General features: G+C 57.0%; 1 protein-coding gene across 2 annotated transcripts; it reads left to right on the forward strand.

Annotated features, from left to right (window-relative positions):
• The first annotated feature begins 3,084 nt into the window (after nt 1–3,084).
• PWP2 (PWP2 small subunit processome component) lies at nt 3,085–16,718 on the forward strand. 2 transcript variants are annotated; one of them, XM_043474532.1, is made up of 21 exons: nt 3,085–3,202; nt 4,463–4,575; nt 5,507–5,601; nt 5,864–5,963; nt 6,594–6,737; nt 7,628–7,763; nt 7,938–8,158; nt 8,361–8,504; nt 9,578–9,648; nt 9,968–10,104; nt 10,415–10,563; nt 10,710–10,857; nt 11,134–11,284; nt 11,876–12,056; nt 12,955–13,102; nt 13,631–13,739; nt 14,211–14,276; nt 14,755–14,973; nt 15,121–15,271; nt 15,414–15,488; nt 15,638–16,718. In XM_043474532.1, the coding sequence occupies exons 1-21, from the start codon at nt 3,185–3,187 to the stop codon at nt 15,813–15,815; spliced, it is 2,754 nt and encodes a 917-aa protein (XP_043330467.1). In that variant the 5' UTR covers nt 3,085–3,184; the 3' UTR covers nt 15,816–16,718. The 2 variants fall into 2 exon arrangements, with proteins under 2 accessions (XP_043330467.1, XP_043330468.1); XM_043474533.1 differs by lacking the exon at nt 3,085–3,202 and adding an exon at nt 3,250–3,688.
• The last annotated feature ends 2,062 nt before the right edge of the window (nt 16,719–18,780 follow it).

The following is an 18,780-nucleotide window of genomic DNA, read 5'->3' on the forward strand; positions in this document are numbered from 1 at the left end:
TATTGGTGTGAAAGTCACAGCTTGTAAATAAGTGTTGTATGTATTAAACCTTTTCCAGCTCTCCAAAGCAATGTATTTTTGTACATATGAAATAGAGAACTCTTAATTCATTGGGAAAGTGTGCTTGGAATTGAACCTGACCAGATTAATGCAAGTGAGTGTAGTCGGTCCAGCAGAGGGTGGGACCTCATGAATAACCTCAAAGGTGTGAGCCTTAGAGAAAAAGGAGGCTTCTGCAGCCACCACTGTCCCTGGCTGTCACCTCCTGGTGGCCTGGGGGCTAGAAGGCACAGGGCAAAATGAACAGAGAGCAGAGCATCACAGTCTCTTTAGTATATGGTCTTCTGGCTTCTTTAACAAATGAAGGTGGTGATCCTTGCTCCCCTGGTTTTCATTTATAGAAACTGGAGAAATGTACAAAGAAGATAAATACCTGTACATTTAATTAAATTTTTCAGAAATTTACCTTCCGTATGTGCAGTTTAAAGCTAATAAACTAAGCAAATTAGAAGTTCAGAATCTAATGGTAGTTTACAGTTTCTAACATGAGTTTGTTTTATTGTAAAAATCGATGATTGCCCTACAGATCCGCCAAGCCCAGTGAATGAAGAGATCTTTGAGATTTTATTGTGTCAGAAAAGCTTCTCACCCATCTGCATGGTGAGCCTCAAGAGTCCAGGACGGCACCCTCCTCCATGAGTGACCTTCCGGAGGGGGATGTGGGTCTGTGCTTCCCGATACCCAGTTGACTTTTGTGCTGGGTTCTGATTCCACTGTGAAATTCTCTAATTACATACATATTCAGAAGGGAAAAAATGAAGTGGAAGTACAAAATATTCATGGTGGTTTCTTATGTCTGAAAATTGAATGACATGAAATTTATCACAGGTTTATATTTTTCCTCATTGATTACCCAGAAGATCTTTTGCAGTCTAAGTTACATGGGTACCTCTGTTGTTATTTTTTTAACATAAATGAAGAATGTCACCTAAAACTTTTTTTTTAGTCTAAAAGGCTGTAACTGAATTTTTGTTGTGTTTAAAATAAGGTTTATGTGTTTGAGACAAGCTGTTTTGTAGGTAAAAATGTAAAGCCAGGTATCAAATGTGCATCCTAAGAAACAGTATGCAGCCATTTTACAGATATCTGTGGAAGATGTAAATATTAGCAAGTGGAAAAAAAAATGTTATAATTTTGGTGAATTTCATAGGGTCTCCTATGACTGGAAAAATTATAACTCTTGTTTTAATGTGGAAATTCTTGTATTTAATCTGAAAATGATTTCTACCTGCAACTCCATCATCAGCTCAGCCTCTCGTGGGCTGGGTTCCCATACTGGTCTTAGGTGATGGGGCTGGGTATCCCAGAGTTGGCAGAGAAAAGACACACAGGCTTCTAGTCAATTCTGTAGTGTTTAAAATAAAACTGAGTTACAAAATGAAGTTAAACACTCCAGGTGTGTATATGAAATGAAAACTTGTACTACTTTTTATAAAACAACAAACTAACCTGATCTAAATGTTTTATTGTCAACTGTAATCTTTAAAATAAATCCTATGTGATTTTAAAATTTGATTTTTCATGAAAATGCCCCTTTCTCTAAATGTATTCACCCTGTGCACCAGGCTGTAAGACCTGAGAGTGTGGTCAAGATGGTTTGCTGGCGTTCAGCGGCTGGAAAAGGTGACAAGTTGGTGACTTTGATACTGCAGGTATTAACTCCATTTTCATAGTTTACTATGAGAGTCATTTTTCACATTATTCTGTAATATATTGTTAGACTAAAGCCATTGTATTAAGACTGTTTAAAATGTAAGCATTATAATTCTGAAAATACACATTTTAAGAAGAAACCTGCTGTTTTGGACTTCATTCTTATCCTGTGGCGTGTGAAAATTGAGTGTGTTAAAAAAAGAGAATATTCTTGTCTTCTTTCCCTAATCCTTGTTCCTGACTACTAAACATTAATTATTTTGGGGGTAGCATTAGGGGCCCTTTCTCACAACTTACTGCCCAATTGTTGTTTGGTTGCTAGGTTGTTTCTGACTCTTGCGACCCCGTGGACTGGATAACCTGACAGTCCCCTCTGTCCATGGGATTTTTCAGGCAGGAATACTGGGGTAGGTTACCATTTCCTCCTCTAGGAGATCTTCCCGACTCAGGGGTGGAAGCTGTGTCTCCTGCAGTGGCAGGTAGAGTCTTTACTGCTGAGCCACCAGGGAAGCCCCTTACTGCCCAATAGCACACTAGAAGTAAGACATCTGGGTCTAGAGAGTTTTTGAGGTTTTTTGTAGACATATTTGCCATCCTACAGTTTGACTTCTTAGACTGCAAGGACATCAATGCAGTCAATCCTAAAGGAAAACAACCCTGAATATTCATTGGAAGGACTGATGCTGAATGAAGCTGAAGCTCCAGTGTTTTGGCCTCCTTTTGCGAAGAGCTGACTCATGGAAAAGACCCTGATGCTGGGAAAGGTTGAGGGCAGGAGGAGAAGGGGTGGTGGAGGAAGAGATGGTTAGATAGCATCACCAACTAAGTGGACATGAATTTGAGCTATTTCTGGGAGATGGTGGAGGACAGAGGAGCCTAGTGGGCTACAGTCCATTGAGTCGCATTTGGACACGACTTAGCTCCTTAACAACATTCTGACAAGGTAACTGCCTCTGTCATATTTGGAGGCTTCACTAATACAATTTCTTTTCTTCGGAAAAGGTTTTCCGTTTACTTAGTCTTGCTGTTTTGGCCCCTACTTAATGACCTAGAGCTTTTAAATAAATAAGCGTAGGATGGGACGATCGGATCGGATCTCGCCCTCTATGGTGCTGGAATGATTTGTCAAAGCAGCCGGGCAACCCACCCCAAGCCCAAGAGGACCTGAGCCTGACCTGCGGGGTGGGGAGCCGCGGGCTGGGACTCCGCCTTGGGACCGTGCTGGCTGCAAAGAACCCGCGCTTGGGGGCGGGTTCGGTGGGTGGGGCTTCACCTCCGGGGCTGGACCTGCAGCCAGGAAGCCACCCTTGGGGCGGGGCCGGCTGGCTGGGACCCAAGCTCGGGCGGCGTCGCTCCTCCAGGCCTCGAGGGGGCGCTGTGGCGTGTGACCGCGCTCCCATCCCGGAAGTGCTTGCTGCGGGCCGAGGGGTGGGGCGCAGAGACTGCAAGCAACACACGTGTGGCTGCCGGGATGAAGTTCGCATACAGGGTGAGCGCGGGCCAAGGGTGGTGAGGGGTTCTTAACTCGGGGTCCGGATAGAGTCGCTCCTCGAGACTGCTCCCTCGGGGCCAGGGAGCTGGGCCTGGGTTGACTAGGTCAGGCACCACCGACCTGCTCCTTACCCGGCAGCCTGAGAGAGGCCCGGCCTGGGGCCGCCCAGCCCCGGACTGGGACGGAGCGGCGCGCGCAGACGAAAAGAGCGGAGCGCTGAGGGAAGGTCACGCCGAGACCCGAGCGGGGCAGCGGAAGCCAGCCCGGACGGAAGTCCTGGTTCCTAGGCTCCGCAGCTCGCGCCGTGGGGAGGACGCGGGGGCAGAGGGCGGGAGCCGGGTGCCGAGCTCACCGGACGCGCTTCTGTATCTTCCCCGCGTCTCGGGCCCCTTGGCACAGCGGGCCACCTGTGTGTCTGGAGCCGTGAGCGTTTGCGTGGCCCTGCCCGCTGCTGCCACTGCCCTGAAGGCTGTTCCTCCGCAGGTTTGTCGTTTCCAGCCTTTCTCTCTCTGTCGGGTCCCAGCTCCTCACGTCCCAGGCTTGGCTTGGCCCTAGCCTCGGCGGGAGCTTCCTCAGGTCCACCTCACACATACGCTGCCCCTACCCAATCTGGTCTTCCTGCTTAGAATGCTCCCCCACTGTGACCCCAACCTCCCCCATCCAGCTCCTCTCGGGGTGCCTTCCATCCCCAGCTCTCCAGTCCCCGTAGCCTCCTGGGGTTCTCATGGCCCTGCCCGCCTGCAGCTCCAGATGCTCCTTGGAGATTCCTCCTGTCTCAGTGGTCCACACACAGGTCGTGGGTCCTGCAGGTGGTTGATGGTTGAATGAATGATTGAACGGATGGGCTGCCAGCAGGCTAGGAAGCTTTCTGCCAGCTGTCAGGAAGCCTTGAACCCCACATGCAGTCAGAAGGCTGTTCTGTCCGCAGTCCTCTTCCTGCAGCACGGGTCCTGTCCTCCCCGCCCTCCAGCAGATACCTCCTATCTGGAGGCTTCCCTGCGCTGACCCTGCCCTTTGTCCACCCCAGCAGAAGCTCGGAGACCCTGGGGACTGGGCTTATGTATTCTCTCCTGCTCAGGGCCGGATTGAGAGGTGCCCAGGAACTGTCCTGGGAGGAGGGGGGTGGCTCGAGGGACCCCGGGAATAATGAGGGAGCCTGGAGAGTCTGCACCATCTCCTTGACCAGAAGCCTCGCTTCGTCGTTTCCAAGAGTTGTATTTTCTTTACATAATAAAGACAGTTTTGTTTTCTTTTCAGTTTTCAAATTTGCTGGGGACAGTCTATCGGTGTGGAAACTTAAATTTTACCTGTGATGGGAATTCAGTTATCAGCCCTGTGGGAAACAGAGTTACTGTGTTTGACTTGAAAAAGTAAGTATGCTAAAATGATCTTAGCAATAGTGATCCTTGTGGTTTGCAGGTAAAAACAGTGTTTTCCTCACCTGTCTAAAGCACACCTTTTACTTAAAACAGCCCAAGAGGGGCCTGCGGATTCACGTACTGCCAATGGTTCAGCAGTGGGACTGGCTGTAGGGGTCCTGGTTCCTCCCTTCTAACCTCTCCGCTGGACCCTGTGTACTGAGGTTGCATCACTTGGCTGAAATATCTGGTAGAGGATGCCTGGGCATGGGACCAGCCCTGGACTGCTGCCTGGCCAGCACACTCAGGTTCACTCTGTCTCCACTGAGCACGCACGTGACTCTGTTCCTGTCTTCTCAGACGTGTGTGGCCGGGGTGAGACCCTCCTGTTGCAGAGGCTGCCTGGATCTCTGCATGCCTCAGTTTTTGCATCTATAAAATGGGGCCATAGTACTTGCTTGTGAGTTGTTTCCTAAAGTGCAGGGCCAGTTCATCGCAGGTCATTGCTGGTGTCAGCTGTTTAAGTGACATGGGGCAGGGGCACTCCAAGGTCAAGGCCTCATGGCTGCTGAAGAAGAACTGGAAAGTGATACGATAAAGGACAGAATTAGAGTGTGATCCAGTGGTTATTTATCTTTACTTAGTTTTCCATGACTCCACATTTTTACATTCCTGCAGAAGGCCTTACTGGGTGTGCTGTCCCTGGGCTTACCCTCTTATTGGGCAGCTCGGTCGTTTCCAGTTTCCTGACTGTATGTTTGCATACAGTCATTTTGGGATGAGGCCCTAGAAGCAGAACTGACATGCTCAAAACCCATTTTTAAGGTTTTTATGTGTTTTGTGCAGGGGTGAGGGCTGCTGGTCCAGGCTGGCCTGCCCCCGCCTCCTGTCCCTCGCCCGATGTCACGAGCATAGTGGCTCAGCTCTGGTTTTTGTCTCCCAGCAACAAGTCCAACACCCTGCCCCTGGCCACTCGCTACAACATCAAGTGTGTGGGGCTGTCCCCGGACGGCCGCCTGGCCATCATTGTTGATGAAGGTAACTACCTTGACTGGGGGGCAGGTGTGGGGGTGTCCAGATGACTAGAGGCCACCACTGAGACCCTTGGGGGTCGAGGCCCACACAGTCCCTCCACTGCCTCAGAGGCTTCTGTGTCTGGGCCTGGGTGGGCCTCGGGTTAGGCGTGTGGGGCATCCTCCCTGGCGGTGTGCTGCCCACACCGCAGGGCCCAGGGCCTGCCTTCAAGGCCTGGTGCGTGCGTGCCGTGTGCGGAGCCTCACTCTACTCTCCCTTCCCTCAGGGGGCAATGCGCTGCTGGTCAGCCTGGTCTGCCGGTCTGTGCTGCACCACTTTCACTTCAAGGGTGCCGTGCACAGCGTCTCCTTCTCCCCCGATGGCAGGTACGCGTCTGCGGGCGGGGTGGGAGCCGTGGAGCTGCATTACTCATGTGGTGGGCTCGGATTGCCCACCATTCCAGCCGCTGACGGCCCCTGAGCCATGAAGGAGCCATGGTGTTGGGTGGCACTGGCCCCTTGCCCTGACGTCCACCATGAGGATGATGTGGCCAGACCTGGCCTGTTCTTGGACTGCAGGAAAGGGGGCTCGATCTCGGGCTGCTCACACCTGGGCCAACCTGGCCATGTTGGGCAGGAGGTGCTCCAGTGGTCAGCTGTGAGCCCCGGCTCCGTGTCCACACCCTGAAACCCAGTAGAGGGCGTCCTGGGCCGGGGCCGTCCGAGTTTGTCCTGACCTTGGCGACCACCTCCCAGGCTGGTGGGAGGGCCTGAAGGGGCGTCTGCTCCAGGGCAGAAGTGTGGTGTGACCTAGAGTCTGTCCACTTCTTCTCCGAGTGTCCACCTAGAGGAGAGGGGACTCAGGGCCGGTGAGAGGCAGGGTGAAGGTTAGGGCCCCAGGTTTGCCTCCCGTGGGAAGCTGGCCTCGCAGCAGGAGACATGCCGTCTCCGGAGCTCTGAACTGGGCTCAGGACCTGCCCTGGTGTCGGATGTTGACGACACCCGTTTCCACGGCAGGAAATTCGTCGTCACGAAAGGCAACCTTGCTCAGATGTACCACGCCCCTGGGAGGAAGCGGGAATTCAACGCATTCGTCCTGGACAAAACCTACTTTGGGCCGTATGACGAGACCACGTGCATTGACTGGACAGACGATTCCCGGTGAGGCAGGGGTGCTGGACATAAGAGGGGCTGGAGGGGGCACCTGTGAACAGTGTCTCATCAAGTGGGGTGACTTGTCATGTCCCCGGCTCTCTTTCACATGGCCTCTCGCAAGCCTCACGGGTGGGTTGGACGCAGGCCTGGCTCTTGAGTCTGAGTCAGGTCTGCCTGGCCCCGGTCACTGGAGAGCAGAGTGAAGCATGGCCCAGAGTGAGGACCGCCTGAGCCAGCGTGCACAGCTTCCAGAGCAGCCGTGGGCGGCGGGAGTGCTGGCAGCATCTCCCAGTCAGCTGCCCGGGCAGTGCCCTCCCCAAGCTGTCCCCAAAGGTGTCCCAGGGGCTGTGTCTGCTGCCCTGCGTCCAGTGGGGGGGGCGGGGGGGAAACGGAGGGCACGGCTGGAGGTGGCTGCCACTTTGTAGGCCAGGCCAACTATTCCCATGTTCTCTGGGCTTCAGTGCAGAAACACAGCCCCAGGCTCACACTGTGTCTATGGGAGACACTGGTGGGCTGTGGGCTGTCACAGCCAAGAGGTCGTGGCCTTCTGCATGGCGTAGGCCCACTTCTGGCTCTCCTCCTGCCACGAGCACAGTTGGTTCCGATTGGGGTCAGGGAGATGGGAGGCACAGGGTCCCCCAGGCAGCCCTCCGTTGGGCTCAGTGGTCGGTCCTTGGGCTCCCCTGGGCCATCCCCACGAGAGACTTTTGCAATGAGGGGCAGCGACACAGGTGCAGTGAGGCTCCTGGCCCTGGGAGAAGCACGGGTGGACCCAGCCTCCATCCAGGGCGGATGCAGACCCGAGCCAACCTCAGGCATCACCCCTGTGCCCCGGGGACACTGTGGAAGGTGGACACCTGCGAACCCAGGCTGAGCTGTGACCCCCTGTCCCCCAGGTGCTTTGCAGTCGGGAGCAGAGACATGTCCACATGGGTGTTTGGGGCCGAGCGCTGGGACAACCTCATCTACTATGCGCTGGGGGGACACAAGGATGCCATCGTGGCCTGCTTCTTCGAGGCCAGCAGCCTGGACGTACGTCCCCATCGCAGCCTCGAGCGGGGTGCTGGGCCCTCCCCTGGGACGTGGGGGGCCATGGCAGTCAGACAAGCTTCAGCAGCACGGGGCCACGTTCTTGTCCCCGTGGCCTGGGTGGGTGTGGGCTGGGGGCTGGGGAACCCACCCAGGCTCACACGTCTTCCTCTGCAGCTGTACACGCTCAGCCAGGACGGCGCCCTGTGTGTGTGGCAGTGCGACACCCTTCCTGAAGACCTGAGGCTGAAGGCCCCCACAGGCTGGAAGGCAGACCTGCTGCAGAGGGAGGAGGAGGAGGAGGAGGAGGGGGCAGAGAGGGAGACCACCATCCGTGGGAAGGCCACACCGGCTGCAGAGGAGCAGCAGGGGAAAGTGAAGTACTCACGGCTGGCCAAGTAGGTGCCCGTCCTGCACCAGGGCGGGGGGTGAGGACCAGGGGCACTGCAGGGCAGCACCAACCTGCTGTCCTCCGCCTTCCCTGGGGAGCTGGGGTCTCCGCCTGCCTTGGGGGTCCGGGGTGGAGGCTGGGGTGAGTGTGTGGGACCAGCCGGGCTCTCTGGTCCTTCTCCCACAGTTCTTGTGTCCCTATCTGTTTAGGTACTTTTTCAACAAAGAAGGAGATTTTAACAATCTGACGGCTGCTACATATCACAAGAAGGTCCACCTCTTGGTCACTGGTTTTGCTTCTGGAATCTTCCACCTTCACGAGCTCCCAGAATTCAACCTCATCCACTCGCTGAGGTCAGCGCCTCTGCTGTGTGTGCACAGTTGTGTACACGTGTGTGTGCGGTCGTGTACCTGTGTTTGTGTGGTTGTGTACCTCTGTGTGGGTGGTCGTGTACCTGTGTGTGTGCAGTCGTGGACCTGTGTATATATGCATTTATGTACCTGTGTGTGTGCGGTCATGTACCTGTGTGTGTGTGTGTGCAGTTGTGTACATGTGTGTGTACGGTCATCTACCTGTGTTTGTGTGGTTATGTACCTCTGTGTGGGTGGTCGTGTACCTGTGTGTGTGTAGTTGTGTACCTGTGTGTGTGTGCAGTTGTGTACACGTGTGTGTGCAGTCGTCTACCTGTGTGTGTGCGGTCGTGTACCTGTGTGTATATGCGATCGTGTACCTGTGTGTGTGTGGTAGTGTACCTGTGTGTGTGTGTGCAGTTGTGTACACGTGTGTGCGTGGTCGTCTACCTGTGTGTGTATGCGATCATGTACCTGTGTGTGCGGTCGTGTACCTGTGTGTGCTGTTGTGTACACGTGTGTACAGTCGTGTACCTGTGTGTGTAGTCATATACTTGTGTGTGCAGTCGTGTGTACACATGTGCTGTCCGTCTGCCAGGCAGGCAGGATGGGTGGAAGCCACACCATGCCTGCCAGGACGGAGGGCTGTGGAAGGACCGGGAGGCCTGACCAGCTGCATGGTTGGCTTCCCAGGACACCCATCCCCCCCTCCAACCTGGGTTGGAGGGGTTTGGGGTGCTGTGCCACCCTCCATCTCAGACGTGCCGCTCCCACCCCGAGTCACGGGGTGGTGTGTGCGGGTCATGCTCTTATCTTGTTTTCATTTTCCCTCCTGTATCTTTGGAATGTGGAGGAAACCTTAGTGTTGGTTTCACGAAGCCACAAAGCTCCGAGTGTTTGAACATGGGGTGCAGAAGCTTTGGGTTTTCTGTTCTGAGTGAAGTAAACACAGTACCCGGCTGGGGAGGAGGTGGGTGCCGCCAGCCAGGAGACCTGGCCCCATCCTGGCTTGAGCAGCCACCCTGGGGTGGGACGGAGGCCTCACTGTGCTGACCGGGTCCCGTGTGTCTCCCCAGCATCTCAGATCAGAGGGTTGCGTCCGTCGCCATCAACAGCTCTGGGGACTGGATCGCCTTCGGGTGCTCAGGTTGGTGCCTGGGTGTGTGAGGTCCCCAGTGGAGCTCCTCCTCCCCGGGAGAGGCAGGAGCTGCCTCTCCTGCTCTGCCCTGCCCCACCCCGCTCCTGAGGCTCCGGGGCCAGGCTGGCAGGCTACTGGCTCACTGTGAAGAAGCAGCCGATGAAACCTTGAGAACAAAGGCTTCTCTGAGTCCTGTGCCTGGAACTCTTAGCCTGTGGCCCCGGCCTCTGGAGGCGATGTGGGAGGCTGGCTCTGGGTCCGCTCTGGGTCCCCGTGTCCAGGCCCAGATGGGAAACGGGGGTCCCGAGCAGTCCTGTGCGCCCTGCAGGCCTGGGCCAGCTGCTGGTGTGGGAGTGGCAGAGCGAGTCCTACGTGCTCAAGCAGCAGGGTCACTTCAACAGCATGGTGTCCCTGGCCTACTCCCCTGACGGGCAGTACATTGTGACCGGCGGGGACGATGGCAAGGTGCGTTGGCTGCATCCCGTCTGGGTGGGGGGGGGGTCCCCCTCCTGTCTCTGTTCTGCTGACTGGCTGAGGGGGTGCCACACTGATGGCCTGGCCCCGATAGCAGGGCCCCAACCGCGCTCCTGAGAAGCCATTCACAGGCTCTCCGGGGTCAGAATGAAGAGCCTTACAGCATCTGTTTCCCTTCCTGACTTGATTTTCTGTACACGGCTTGGGTCTGTGCTGCCAGCAGATGCTCTGACGCGGGAGGCCCCCCTGCATCACCGGGGCACCCACGTGGGCTGTCCTGAGCCGTGGCCTCCCTGCACAGGTCAAGGTGTGGAACACCCTCAGTGGCTTCTGCTTTGTCACTTTCACGGAGCACTCAAGTGGAGTCACCGGCGTGACCTTCACCACCACCGGCTATGTCATCGTGACCTCCTCCATGGACGGGACTGTGCGCGCCTTCGATCTTCACAGGTGAGTTCCTGTGGGGACCTTGGCTCTGTAGGCTCCCCCTGAGCTCTGGGCTGTGAGAGCAAGATCAAGGGGTCAGAGCTTGTCAGGAAGACACGGGTGAGGGCGTGCGGCCCCGGAACTGCCCCAACCGGGCTGTCCTCCCACAGGTACCGGAACTTCCGCACCTTCACATCCCCGCGCCCCACCCAGTTCTCCTGCGTGGCTGTGGACTCGAGCGGGGAGATCGTCTCTGCTGGGGCACAGGACTCTTTCGAGGTCTTCATCTGGTCTATGCAGACAGGCCGGCTCCTTGATGTAAGGGCCCCAAGTCTGGGAGGGGCCAGGGTGTGGGGAGGGGGCCTTGCTGACGCGAGATGGGTGGGGGACAGGGTCACGCCCGGCACGGGTGGCACCGTTTACATGCATTTCCTGGCAAGCTCCACTCCCTGGCCCTTCCAAGGTGGGGTTCCCTCACCCCCAGCCCAGGGGCCGCGGCCTCTGCACACCAGCATCCAGGAGGCGAGTCCGGCCCCAGGGTGGAGGGCCCCCGAGGGTCTCAGGTCCTCAGAGCTCTCTTCTGATGGGCCACAGGTTTTGTCCGGCCACGAGGGGCCCATCAGCGGACTGTGTTTTAACCCCATGAAGTCGGTCCTGGCCAGCGCCTCCTGGGACAGGACGGTGCGTCTGTGGGACATGGCGGACAGCTGGAGGACCACAGAGACGCTGGCCCTCACCTCTGACGGTGAGTGGCACCCGGGGGAAGGCCCATTCTCAGTCACGTGCTTGGATAAACCCAGGGTCCCGAGCGCATGGGCTGTCAGGACTGGCAGCCCCAGAGTTTCATGGGCTGTTGGGGTTGGCAGCCCAGTCGTGTGGCTTGGCGTCAGGCGCCCCAGCAGAGTGAGCAAGCTAGCGAGGGCCCTGCTGCAGCAGGCTTCCCTCCCATTCCCGGGAGCGAGGCCTGACCCCACCGCCTGCCCATGCCCAGCCTTCACAGAACCCAGTCGTCGGCCCCGGGGCCCTCAGTCTGCGGTGGTCTAGGCTTCCTGCTACCCCACACGGCTCTCATTCAGGCTGTTAGCCGTTGGGCCCTGCATCTTCCCGGGGCCCCTGTACTGAGCCTGGGCCTCCAGCTAGTCTGTTTCTAGCCTGCCCATGGCCTCCAGGTGGCGCCTCCTGCCCGGACTCCGTCACCAGGCTGCCCGGCTCCGTCATGCTTATGTGAGTCCTGCGGCCCCCAGACCCTCAGGGTGCCAGGCTAAGCGCAGGGCAGAGTGGCCCAAGGGCTGGAGCCCAGGGTTTTCCCCGGCCCTGATTGCACGTCTCTTCTTAGCTCTGGCCGTGACCTTTCGCCCTGATGGTGCCGAGCTGGCCGTGGCCACACTGAACTCACAGATCACCTTCTGGGACCCTGAGAACGCAGTGCAGACGGGCTCCATCGAGGGCAGGCACGACCTCAAGACAGGCAGGAAGGAGCTGGACAAGATCACCGCCAAGCACTCAGCAAAGGGGAAGTGAGTGCCCGGCGGGCGTGTCCCAGAGCCTGGGGGCTCCCTGGCTGGGACCCCAGAGGGAGTGGGTTGTCCTGGGGTCCATGTGGGTTGACAGGTGTCCATGTCCTCATACCCTGAGGATGAGTGTGTGTGGGTCCTCTTGTCAGGTTCAGGGGTGCATCCCTGGCAGTTTACTGCCCCGCAGGCCATTTTTCAAAGAGCCTGCACCGTTTACACCCACCCAGGGCAGGGGCTTCCAGTTTCCCCACATCATGAGCAGTGTTCTTCACTCTGTTTTACAGTCACAGCTGCGCTGAGGGGTGGGCGGGGGTGGGGCGGGGCGGTGTAGCCATGCCTGGGGCTTGGCATCCCCTGCACACTGGTCTTTGTGGGCATCTGCTCGTCGGCTGATGGGCCATCCGTGTGTGGGCTGTTTGCAGACTTGAGATACAAGGCCTCATCAAATACACGATCTGCAGATACCTCCTCCCCCTGTGGCTTCTCTCCACTTTCTCTCCGGAACGTTAATGTGAAGCACAAACGATTTTAATTGTGACGAAGGCCCACTTGTTTGTTTTTTTTTTTTTTGGTCACTTGAGCTCTTTGTGTCATATCTGAGAATCCTTGGCCAAACCCCAGGTTGCTATCTCAAGTCCTGGGAGCCAGCCAGGGCAGCGCAGGCCTGAGCTCTGGTCCTGTGCGTAGTTGCTGTGGGGGTGGTGGGCGGACTGACTCGTCTCCGTGCTGACTTCAGGTGGAAGCGCCCTGATGCAGCCCTGCGGTCCTTGACCTCCTCCAGGGGTCATGCTGCCCACAGGGAGCCGGGTGATGGGGCCGCAGGGTTTGGGCAGGAGCCCTGGAGGGGGTGGGGGCCATTTGCCCTCTGGGTAGTGACTAAGCCTGCACGCCCTCTGCCCAGGGCCTTCACCACTCTGTGCTACTCCGCGGACGGCCAGAGCATCCTGGCGGGAGGGATGTCCAAGTTCGTGTGCATCTATCACGTCAGGGAGCAGATTCTCAGGAAGAAGTTCGAGATTTCCTGCAACCTGTCTCTGGACGCCATGGAGGTGAGTGAGCTCCGGGGGTGCTGCAGGGCCCCAGGGATCCCCGGGTGGGATCCCCCGGCTCCATGGTCCCCAGAGATGTCCGGCTTCACCTGGAGGTCTCCTCACACCCTGGCCCCACAGGCAACCTGGGGACCCTCCAGAAAGGTGTGCTTGCCTGGGTTCATGCGTCCTGGCCCTTGTGCCAGGTGAGGGGCTTCTCCGTGCGGCCGCAGCCCACCCCTCCGAGGTGTCAGGGCTGGGGTGTCCTCATCATGTCCCCAGGACAGGCCGAGGCCGGTGGTGGCAGAGGCTCTCCACGTGCATCTCCCTTGCAGGCTCATGTGCACTCTCTGTTCAGCCACTGAGTTACGAGAACCCGCCTTCCACAGGCCTGACGGTGGGCCCCAGGCTGTCTTGTCTCGGGCTCCCTGTGTCTCGTGTGGGTTCCAGGCAGGACTGGGGCCCGTGTTGGTGGCGCAGGGGGAGGTGGGGCACATGAGTGCACCCTCCCCACCTCCCACAGTGGGACGTCTGGGTCTCACCCTTCAGGAATTTTTGAATCGAAGGAAAATGACGGAGTTCGGCAACCTGGCACTCATTGACCAAGACGCTGCGGAGGAGGGCGGGGTCGCCATCCCACTGCCGGGCGTGAAGAAAGGTGAGCAGGGGGTTCTCTCGTGTCCCGCGGTCAAGCCACGGCGGGCCGTCCTCTCCCCGGCCGCTTTCCTGGCTGACAGCCGTGTTGCTCTCTTGTCGAGACTTTAGCGATTGACGTCCAGGAGCCTGGCCTGGGTGGCCCCTGTGAGCAGCTGGACGTCTGGCTGGTGCCCAGCCCTGTGCCTTGCTCCTAGTGCCTGCCCCCAGGTGGCCAGAGGGGAAGCCTTGTGTCAGGAGTGCGGGGCCTGAAACCACCTGCCTGGCAGCCCTGGGCTGGCCGGGGCTTTCCCTAGGAGCAGGGGGGCTGCTCTAGGCTGGGCCCGAGCCCACGGGAGTGTCCACACTGAGGGTTTGCCTGCGGAGGCCGCCGGCAACCCATGAAGCAGTACCTGAGGCTCTCAGCGTGGGCCTCCCTTTGTGGGGGGTGGTGAGGCGTGTGCAGCGCTGTCAGTAGGGGGATCTCTGTTCCCAGGTGACATGAGCTCCCGGCACTTCAAACCTGAGATCAGGGTGACTTCACTCCGCTTCTCCCCCACCGGTGAGCCCTGGGCTTCGGGTCCTCAGGGTGGGAGAGGTGGGCTTGGTCGCGAAGGGCTTCTGGGCCTGTCACCCTGCTCCCGGGGCTGGCTCTGGGCACCGCAGTCCCCCTGGGGTCAGATGTCATCTGTGTCCTTGCTGGAGGGCAGCTGTGGCTGCAGACGTGCCTGGCGTGGGGGCACGGAGGCAGGCGGCTCCCCTACCCCCCAAGGTGGTGTCCCTCTCGGGCCTCGCCCCCTGCCCGCCTCAACCCCTGGAGTGTCCGGCGGGGGCGGTACAGGACAGGGTCTCAGTGGCTGGGGTTCGCAGAGGCCATTAACAGAGGCCCAGGCACCCCTTCCTGAGGGGCCAGCAGCCCCAGGCTCCCTCCACACTTGCATTCGGGGTCCCAGATGTGTTCAGGACCTGTTCTTCAAAAAAGGGGGGAAAGTGGAAATAAATGTTCAGGAAGCCTTTCTCAAGTCTGCTTATTGTTCCAGGGCGCTGCTGGGCGGCCACTACCACTGAGGGGCTCCTCATTTACTCCCTGGATGCCCAGATGCTCTTCGACCCGTTCGAGCTGGACACCAGCGTCACCCCTGCGCGGATCCGGGCGGCACTGCGCCAGCGGGACTTCACCAGGGCCATCCTCCTGGCCTTCCGGCTCAACGAGAGGAAGCTGCTGCAGGAGACCCTGGAGGCGGTGCCCTGGGACGAGAGTGAGCCTGGGCTGGAGGAGCAGGGTGGGGCGGGGGGCTGCGTTCACACGTGCTGGCCAGTTCTACATGTGCAGAGGCCACTAGCTGTGAGAGCGTCTCTCCTGACGGGGTCTTTGCGGTCTGAGTGCGGCTGTCCTTCCCTCACAGTCGAGATCATAAGCTCCTCCCTGCCAGACTTGTACGTGGAGAAGGTGCTGGAATTTTTAGCTTCGTCCTTTGAAGTATCTCGCCATCTAGAATTCTACCTCATATGGACTCAGAAATTGCTCATGGTGCACGGACAGAAGCTGAAGTCCAGGTACACCCTGCCTGCTCACCGTGGAGTCTGGTCACTGGGTCCGCTGGTTGGGGTGCGGGTGGCAGCCTTTACCCGGGGACAGCGTGGAGCGGGTCCCAGGGGCCTTGGGCAGCGGCCCGCACTGAGGATCTTCTCTTTCCAGAGTGGGGACGCTGCTGCCGGTGGTCCAGTTCCTTCAGAAGAGCATCCAGCGCCACTTGGACGATGTCTCCAAACTGTATGTGATGTCTCCCGGGGGGCGGGGGCAGGGGCGCTTTCACTGTCAACGGCTGGTCCAGCCAGGGCTGCTCCCCATGTTGTCAGACCTGGGCACAAAGGGCCCCCGTATTGGTCTCACTGACACATGAGTCCCATGTGTCCTCACAGCTGCGACTGGAACCGCTACAACCTGCAGTACGCGTTGGCCGTCTCGAAGCAGCGGGGCCTGAAGCGGCCCTCAGAGCCGCCGGGCAGCGAGGAGGAGGCAGACGCATCCGAGGACGATGATGACAGTCTGCACCTGCTTGGGGGAGTGCCTGGGCACGCGGACGGGCCGTTGGCCTAGGGCCACACCCCACGGCTCTGGTTAAGACACTGGGCGAGGAGGGACTGCCACCGCAGGGGGGAGCTGCCCGGAGAGCCGGAGCCCCAGCACCAGGGCTCGCTCCTCGGCAGGCACCAAACACCACCGTGGGGTCAGCACTCTAGCTGATGGGTTCCCGGCAGGCACGGCTCAGCACTTAGGGCCCGGGAGCATCTGCCGTTCAAACACCTTGCAGAGAGGCTAATGGGCCAACGTGTGTAGATGCAAACTTTGTATGAGGATTTTTATATTTTTAATATAAAGTTTTGATAATTTTAGGGATGAAAAAGACATGTATTTCTAAAACATAGGTATTAAGGCTGATCTCTGAATTTGAAGTGTTTGTAACGTATCCTGGGTATGACTGTTGTGTTGGCACCTCCATGCCAGCGAACAGGTGAGCTGGGCAGGTAGCCTGGCCACCAGCCCCATCTCTCTGCACAGGGTTGGGGCAGGGAGCATCCGCTGGACTCTGAGTTTGGAGATGGCCTGGAAGTGCTTCCCAGGGAGACTTGTCAGACCTGCTTGCCAGCTCCAAGGAGGACTCCATCCCTCAAGGCCCCTCAGAAAGGGTCACCATGAGGGCAGTCCAGACCACAGCCAGGCGCCTGGTCCCTCAGCAGTGACAGCCTCCAGGGTCAGGACACAGGCCCCAGCGTGCAGGTCTCCAGAGGTGTGGCCAGGAGTCACTGGACTTACTGGGAAGAGAAGCAAGCAGGTTCTTGCATGTCGGGTGGGACCGTGTGTCACCTTGCGGTGCTCTATGTACTTGTGAAACGTGTGTGCTACCTCCAGAGGAATCATTTCTTTTGTAAATATAACATATCAGATCCTCTTCCATGATTGGGTCTTAAGCTATAAAATAAATACATGGATGGTTATGTATGTTCAGACACAGATAACTCATCTGTAAGCTCTCCCCGTGGTCCTGAAAAGAATTCAGCCAGACCATTTTCTCCCCTCTCCCTGCTGGTGGTTGTCACCCACCAAGATTCAGACACAATCACTCTGAATCTGTCAAAAGCCGCTACAGCAGTAGGCAGTGAAGAGTGGTGTAGGGTCTGTCTTCCCACCCCCATCTAGGCATCAGGCTCCCCCAGTAATAATCAAAAGAGGACCAAGTAATGTAACCTTGACCTTCCTCTAGAGGCTACCCTAACATCACTCCTGAAACAAAATTCCTGTGTTAATTTGACTTTCCGTTACCGGCGGCTATACAGTTTTAAAAAGATTTTTACGTATTTATTTCGGCGGCACTGGGTCTTCACTGCGCGTGTGGGCTTTCTCTACTTGTGGCAAGCGGGGCTACTCTTCCTTGCGCACAGGCTTCTCACCGCGGTGGCTTGTCTTATTGCAGAGCACAAGCTCTAGGCTGGCAGGCTTGGTAGTTCAGGCACGTGGCTTCCTTTCCCCCTGACAAGTGGGATCCTTCCAGACCAGTGATTGAACCTATATCTCCCTCATTGTCAGGCATATTCTGTACCACTGAGCCGCTAGGAAAGCACACACCGCTAGACAGTTCCCTTAACGATGTACTCAAATTCCCCCCTACAGAGCTCAGACTTGCTGTTATCCGCAACCCAGGACATCATAGCAAGTGGGTGCCAGCCAAAAGCTAACCTTACAGCTTGTTATCTATTCCACAGAGGGGGGTCCAAAATGAGTCAGCAAAGGAACTGACCCAAACCAAAGGGTCAAGCCTTCCAGGGTGCTCCCAACTTGCCTGGGCAGCCTCAGAACATGCTGACTACCAAGAGCCCATCGAGTGTCAAGCATGGGTTCAAGTAAGATAAGTGTAACAGGTCCCCAGACAGGAATTACTTAGAGTTCCCAGTGTAAAGTCACTGTGCCTGACAACTCGCCCAGTGGGACCCAGGACTCCAACCCTCCCTCTGGGAGCAGCCTGTAAAGCAGCGTCACCTACAGCCTTTCAGGGCAGAGCCTGCGCTCCCCCGTGTGAACTCACTCCGCTCACTCATTACAGAATAGTTTCCCGTTGCTTCTGAACTGAACTTGGTCTCCATCTACTGGCATGAGTGACAGCGAGCAGAAGGTGGCGCCTGACTCACAAGGGTCGTAACGTGTCACTCCGAGACAAGTATTTTCACCCAGGAGAGCAGATAAAAAGGGAGCAGGCCTCAGGGTTGATGATCACGGGCACCGGCTTAGCCCAGGACGAGCTCACCATGGGAAGGGGGGCCTATTGGAGATCTACCCGCCTCCGTGGAGGAACTGGCTGAAACACCAGCCTCCAGTTAGACTACAGACAGTGGGGAGTTGTGTAGACAGCAAGGTGATGGATAACAAGAGCAACCCTCAGTTCTCCTAGCAGAACAAGGTGTCTGTGGCTGCCACACCTGCTGCTACATGTGGACACTGCCCGACGAGTGGCCACGATAAAAAGGAACTACACCAACTGGGCAGCTGGGGACACAGCCCTGCTGATTCTGCCCTGGAGGCATGGAGTTCTATAAGGACCTTCCTGTAAGTTTCAGTGAAATTGGCTTTATCCGCTGGTACTTCTTTAGTCACAGCACTATTGATTCCTCTGTTTGGGCCTGTAATTCTTAACTTTCATGTCAAGTTTGTCTCCGTAAGGCCACAGGCAACCAAATTATTCCTCTTTGTCAACCCCTGTGTCAACCCCGAGCCGGTAGATACCAATCCCTCCCACAATCCAGTTTGAATACCCGAGAATGTGTACAGCTCCATCGTCAAACTGTTTTATTTCCCAAGCCCTTGCTAGGCCTACACCCCTTAGCAACAGGAGGCAGCTAGAGCGGTAGTTGCCTCCATCCCTGAAGACTGAGGAATGACCCAAAGACAGGCATGGATTAAAACCACCCCCTGTAAGTTACAAGGCCCATGACGTAGAAAATGATACAGAGAAAACCAAGCCTGTTTGCAGGGGTGACTGTGTGGATCACAACAAACTGGAAAATTCTTA

The sequence above is a fragment of the Cervus canadensis genome, chromosome 7 (genome assembly GCF_019320065.1).
Source record: "Cervus canadensis isolate Bull #8, Minnesota chromosome 7, ASM1932006v1, whole genome shotgun sequence".
Classification (NCBI taxonomy): Eukaryota; Metazoa; Chordata; class Mammalia; order Artiodactyla; family Cervidae; genus Cervus; species Cervus canadensis.